At 48.2% G+C, this 6,538-nt stretch overlaps 1 protein-coding gene across 1 annotated transcript in view; it reads right to left on the bottom strand.

The window, feature by feature from the left end:
- The window catches only part of LOC106814502 (rab GTPase-activating protein 1-like), a 15,651-nt gene extending 13,347 nt beyond the window's left edge, over positions 1–2,304 (bottom strand). The window contains exons 1-4 of the mRNA XM_014818813.1: positions 2,245–2,304; positions 1,811–1,939; positions 898–990; positions 248–358 (exon numbers count right to left, since the gene is read on the bottom strand). Coding sequence (XP_014674299.1) covers positions 248–358; positions 898–990; positions 1,811–1,939; positions 2,245–2,289 — 378 coding nt within the window. The 5' untranslated portion in view covers positions 2,290–2,304. The remainder of the gene's footprint in view (positions 1–247; positions 359–897; positions 991–1,810; positions 1,940–2,244) is intronic.
- Between the last annotated feature and the right edge of the window lie 4,234 nt (positions 2,305–6,538).

Raw genomic sequence — 6,538 nt, 5'->3', positions numbered from 1 at the left:
TGAGGCGGGATGATGTGTCAGAGACCTACCATGCATAGCTCGCTGTGTGTGTGTAGGCAGGGAAAGAAGAAGCGAGGGGAGGGTGTATATGTGAGGCGGGATGATGTGTAAGAGGCCTACCATGTCTAGCTCGCTGTGTGTGCGTGCGCACGAGCGTGTGGTGTGTGTGTGTGTGTGTGTGTGTGTGTGTGTCTGTTTGTGTGTGTGCGGGCAGGGAGGGGAGGTGTGTGATGTATGAGAGACTTACCATGTCCAGCTCGTTACGCAGGGCTATCTTGCTCGTCACCAGCTCGTGGGCAAGGTCATCATTCTCCTGCTCCAACCTCATGTTTGCCTCCTGCAGTCGCTTGTTCTCTCGCTGCACAGAGATAACCCTCGTTAATCTCGCTAACGACGCCAGTACTCCGGAAACGAGTAAATAATAATTCGAATGTAACGAAAAACCCTGTTTAGTCTTGCTAACGACGCCGTTACTCCAGCAACGAGTAAATAATAATTTGCATCTAACGAAAACCTCTGTCAGTCTCGCTAACGATGCCGTTACCCCAGCAACGAGTAAATAATAAGCTTCGTGTAAGAAAGCCTTCGCTAGCGTAGCTAATGATACCATGCTGTACCTTAGCAAGATGGCAAACAAGCGCCTGCATCTAACCTGTATCTTCTAAATGCGAATTACAAAGTATACTTGATACTTCAATTCCACAGAAGGTCCGTAATGACAGGCTTTAATGTCATTCGAGCCGTCGTAAATAAAGTTTAGGCGAAACTTTACGCCACACACACAAATTTTCTACGCGAAAACTGCGAGGGAAAACATCAGTCGTGGTTGCAGCACTTTCAATCTATGAATGCGCTGCAGGACTGTGTTGCCCCCCGTGGGCATGTGAGGTCGCGTACCTCCAGGCGAGTGACAGGGTCCTCCTGCTGCAGCTCCTGCTCCTTCATTGTTATGTATTCCTTCTCATACTTCTTCAACTTCTTGTTGGACTTCTGCAGCAAAACGTTAGAACGTTGCAACAATCACAAGCATTCTATGATTGTTTATGCATTATTTTATACAAATACAGTTTCACCTTTGTCATCATTGTGACCTTCAACATCAGCAGTAGCATCATCATCATTATTATTACTAGCAGCAGCAATAACACTGTCATGAACAGCATCACTAAATGTCATACTAGTTGTCACTAATTGTCATGTAACAACCTATGTCTGTGTAAAACCTGTCTAGAGTACAGTCAGCCAGGGTCAGGTTTTCGCTTCAGCTTGTTATGAACATCGAATCCTAGCAACAACTAGTGATCACTATGTCAACCGCTAGGTGCAGGGATGCTAAAACTCGGCCTTTTATGTCATCACTCCCTGGCTGTCTACAGGTGAAATATTTGTAATAAACTACAGCACTGCACGCGAAAATAACACCCGCCACTTAATCATCAACATGATGACGTTACCATCGTCTCCGTCAAAGGCTTCTCGTGTCATTACTATCCAAGTAGACTTTCTAAGTGTTCGAAAATTTTCCGTAAGAGTGTAACTTAGTACACTCTATCACAGAGTCCCTAACTTATCTTATCTTCTTCATTAAAGATTTAAAAATAACGAAAAACGAAAGTAACACAGAGGAGATGGAAATAGCTTTTCTCTTGCACGCATATGCACGTACGCAAACATACCCACCAACACGAAAAGGTGCACACATGCATACTCACATGTACGCATGCGCACACGCACGCACACACGCACGCATACATACCACATACACACTAGTGAATATGTAGTAGAGGGCAGCTGTGGTGGCGCCACCTACCTTGAGACCCATGGCGACCTGCAGTAACTCGCGCGCGTGCTCCTCCGTGCGATATTTCTTCGGCAGCGACACTCTGAAGTATTTCAGGATTCCCTCAAAGTCCAGTGCCAGCAGGTCCTTTCGTGATGTCTGCGACGGAAGACAAGAGGAAAACGTTGAAGCGGCGAAATTCCTCAATTACAGTATTTATATACACCAAGAAGCAGGAGTTTGCAGGAAAGGCTGGTCAGCTTACGATGCGAACACAAAGAGTTACACATGAGAAAAAAGTGCATGATTAATTTATAAACACGCGGTTTATAATTATGTAACGTTTCGTGCATCTAGCAACCACACTGCTATATTCAACCAGCATCTCCATTGATCTATGGTAGCAAACTTTGCTTCCATGCACATAATATTTCAGCAAGGTACCTGAGGAAATTGAACTTCACTTTGGTGGAATAGTACACGCCAGGAAACAGAGTAAGACAGGACATGCTTTGACGAGCATAACGCAGGCACGTGCGCGCACGCACGCACGCACGCACACACACACACACATACACAGTGTGTGTGCGTGTGTGACACACACGCACACACTCACACACGGCCAATATGCACGGCCCTTGTTTTTAATAACGTGCCTAGGTGTAGGCACGCATGCACAGGCACGTATACCGAATGACGTCAAATACTTTCACCGGCTCTATATATACTCGTCCTAATTGCTTTGCCTTGGAAAGGGAAAGTACACGCCATGCTAACAGCTGCGACTCTGCGAACAAATCAGTGCACCAGTCTGTTCACTAATAGCACCCTATAGCTGACATGATCAACCCCCCAGCAACCCGTTATTCACCCGACAAACGACTCGATTGTCTCACACCCTGCGCACATGTCAACCTCTGCAATAGCGAACCAAAGCAGACAATACCAGACGTGACTAAATGATTATGTACAGCTGACTTGAGGTGTTTGGTGGGAGGATGGGGAGGATGCGGCGAATTAGGGGGAGGAGGAGGAAGAATAGGATGAGGGGAAGGTGGAGGAGGATGAGGATGAGGAGGAGGAGGAAGAGGAGGAGGAGGAGATGGAGGAAAAGATGGAGGAGGAGGAGGATGAGAAGGATGAGATGGTTGAGGAGGAGGAAGAATAGGATGAGGGGGAGGTGGAGGAGGATGAAGAGGAGGAGGAGGAGGAGAAGGAGGAGGAGGAGGAGGAGGAGGAGGAGGAGATGGAGGAGGAGGGAGGATGAGAAGGAGGAGATGAGGAGGAGGAGGAGGAGGAAGAGGAACAAGAAGACGATGAGGGGAGGTAGAGGAGAATGAAGAGGAGGAGATGGAGGAGGAGGATGAGGAGATGGAGGAGGAGGAAGAAGAGGATAAGGAGGAGGTGGAGGAGGATGAAGAGGAGGAGGGAGAGGAGAATCAGATATTACAGCCGGGGGAATTTGAAGTGTAGCCTTGTCAAATGCAGCAAATGCCTCAAGCATTAGAGCTCAGTAAGCCGCCATTGTCCTGTCTGGTGGAACTTGGTTAAAAGATCGCAGATATGATATCAAAGGCCGATCGACTAAAGTCAGTATTAACTTATAGTTGAGTCATTGAATACTATGTATTCAGTTTATGGGTCACTGATCATGGTACATTACATCTATCTACAAGACAAAGCTTTCGCCAATGACAAATTCTTGAGGTTTCAAACGATTTTCCATCGAACTACATCATACACACACTAGACTGATTCCAAACGTCCGCATGCCTGCCACGAGTTGACTGTCAACGACTAACGGCGCCAGTCTATCGCACCGCAGAATCATGCCCTGGCCACCGTCAAGCCTCGTGACCTCACCTCGTACTTGCCTCCCATCACGAAGATGATCGACTACAGATCATCGCTGTGTATAAGTGCTACGATGATCGCAGCTGCTATGCCCCTAGTCGGTGTGTCATCGCAATCATCGTGTGCGAGGCCACACTTCGCGCCAGCCTCCCGCAGGTAGAGTAACAGCGGCGTTAGTCACGTAGATCAGCGGGATTAGCACGCGCTCGTGCATCTACGGTTAGACGCAGCGCTAATGACGGAGATTACTAGCCGCGAGTCGGCGTGACGCGTGTATATACGGTAACGTCGTCAGTCCCGCTAGCCGAACGCGATGCTTCAGTCAAGGCTGGAAGCCTTGCAGTGATAATATTCCTACTTTGCCTAGTGATTCTGTCATTTTCTGGCAATTATGCATGCGCGTGTGAGCGTGTGTGAGTGTGCGCACCTGTGCGTGTGTGCGTGCGGGCTTGCGTGAGTGTGGGGGTGTCTAGAAAACGAAGACCTAAGACCTAAGACCTGAAAAACGAAGACCTAAGACCTAAGACCTGAAAAACGAAGACCTAAGACCTAAGACCTGGAAAACGAAGACCTAAGACCTAAGACCTGGAAAACGAAGACCTAAGACCTAAGACCTGGAAAACGAAGTGGACCTGGAACGTGGTGTTATACAACTGTATATACGTGTGGCGTGTTGATTGGGGTGGGCGCACTGAATCTGCTGGTATATGTGACTCCCTCCCTCACATACACGTATGCACGTTTGAACGACGCACGCACGCACGCACGCACGCACGCACGCACGCACACACACACACACACCGCACAGCACACGCAACATACACACACTCACGCACACGTGCCTGCAAACGCGCACAACGCAACAGTGTCACCATCACGCGCACGCCGCGCGCGTACCATGATTGTTAATACGTAAGTCAACGAATGGCGTTATTGATGCACGATGTACACAGTGTGATACGCAGAGAGCGCTCATCATATATGTTGTGTACATGACTGTATGAAGTGATTGCTTCATTCCCTTTTCCATGTAACCATTCGTAACAAACGCAGACGAAATTACTCCAGTCTGAATTTACCCGCCATGGGCACCCGGGTTAAGATATAATTTGCGCGAACATTCCAGACCGTCTGAGATGACCCCAGTCTGATTACCCCTATGGGCACCCGGTTAGATATAATTTGCGTGAACAATTCAGCCGGTCTGAGATTACGCCCAGTGTGAATTTCCCTCCATAATAGGCACCCGGGTTAAGAATAATACTTAATATATTTTCTACACACTCGATCAGTGCATTGATTTGATTTCACCAAAGTGCTGCGCGGTTCTAGTTTTCCAAGAGGCCTTAGGTCTTAGGTCTTGCGTTTCCAAGGTCTTAGGTCTTAGGTCTTCGTTTTCCAGGTCTTAGGTCTTAGGTCTTCGTTTTCCAGGTCTTAGATCGTAGGTCTTCGTTTTTTCTAGACACCCGTGAGTGTGGTGTGCGTGCGTGAGCGAACGGTTTCTTGTCACGGCAACGACCTCCAGACAAGATGCTGCTCTAGCGTGCTCACCCGTCACTTGTGATGATGCGTCATCAACTAATAACGCAGACAGCTGGTGGACACGAATATCTGTTTGCCAACCGCCGACGGGCTGCCTCGGTAAACACTAAACACTAGACAGAATTTCAGCGGTACGTATATATATTGCGTGATCAACCCGTCTGCCTTCGTTTTTCTAGTCTCTCTTGTTTCGCTGCCGCTGTACCTCTCTTTATCTCTGCGTCTCTCTATCTCTGTCTCTCTCCCCGTCTCGTTCTTTGTCTCTGTATGCGTCTCTCTCTATCTCTCTCTCGCTCTTTCTCTCTTCTGGGTCTTCGTCTCTCCTCAGAGATATTATTTATAACTGAATCATTATAAATACCAGCAAATGAATGTGAAGATTACGTCTGGCACGCTAATCAGTTCCACTACGACGTCAGCATGATCATGAGCAGCTAGGTAAGTACGTAGCACACACACACCGTACCTCACCAACCGCCATCCACGACTACGTACATGTCCCCGATTATTTACCTGTTACCTTCCAAGGTCGGGTGTCTTTCACGCGTGAACATCTATCTCCTCTAATAGCTGTGCGCCTGCTAAAAGGCATACATCACCGCAACGGCACGCCTCGTGCGGTCTCGCTCTCTCTCTCTCTCTCCCCCCCCTTCTCTTTACCTCTCTCGCTCTCTCTCTCGCTCTCTGCATCTCTGTCTCTATCTGTCTGTCTGTCTGTCTCTCTCTGTCTTTCAATGAAAAGTTACGGCAGTGGCATCGCCTCAAACAGCTTGACTTTCCCTCCCGTAACAGCACGGCCGGAAACGGACTAGCTAGTTTCTGACTTTGGACCGATCGTTCCACTGATTTACGTCACGTATTGTTTAACTCGCCATTGAAACATTTTTTGCCGCCTATTGTACGTCATGTATGCCGACGACGGGAATGCTAATGCTACGTACGAGTGGTGTGTGCGTCTACACGCGCCGCTTAGCTCATACATAAACATCTGGCGCATTTTGCTTGCTCAAAGACCGAGTGTCTCTGTCCAATGCTAATGTGGTTGATAGATGAACTTATGGCACAAGCTTATTTGTATGTAAACGAATCGGAATTGTAACAGGGGAATTGTAACATGGGAACACGATTTGTAAACAGATCATGGGAACAGCTTGAACAGTGAAATGGCATACTAGCTACCTCGCGACAGACCTAGCTAGCAGGGGTTTTTGATGCAGGCTTCTGCTGATGCAGGGTTCTGCGTCCGCCCCACGATTCATATGAAGGTAGCTAGGGAACTCTGTGTATGACCCGTGCTTCACAGGAGGGTAGGGAACACTCTGTGTATGACCCGTGCTTCACAGGAGGGTAGGGAACACTCTG

Source organism: Priapulus caudatus, unplaced genomic scaffold (assembly GCF_000485595.1).
Source record: "Priapulus caudatus unplaced genomic scaffold, Priapulus_caudatus-5.0.1 Scaffold933, whole genome shotgun sequence".
Classification (NCBI taxonomy): Eukaryota; Metazoa; Priapulida; class Priapulimorpha; order Priapulimorphida; family Priapulidae; genus Priapulus; species Priapulus caudatus.
This window is presented reverse-complemented; position numbering and strand designations above follow the sequence as displayed.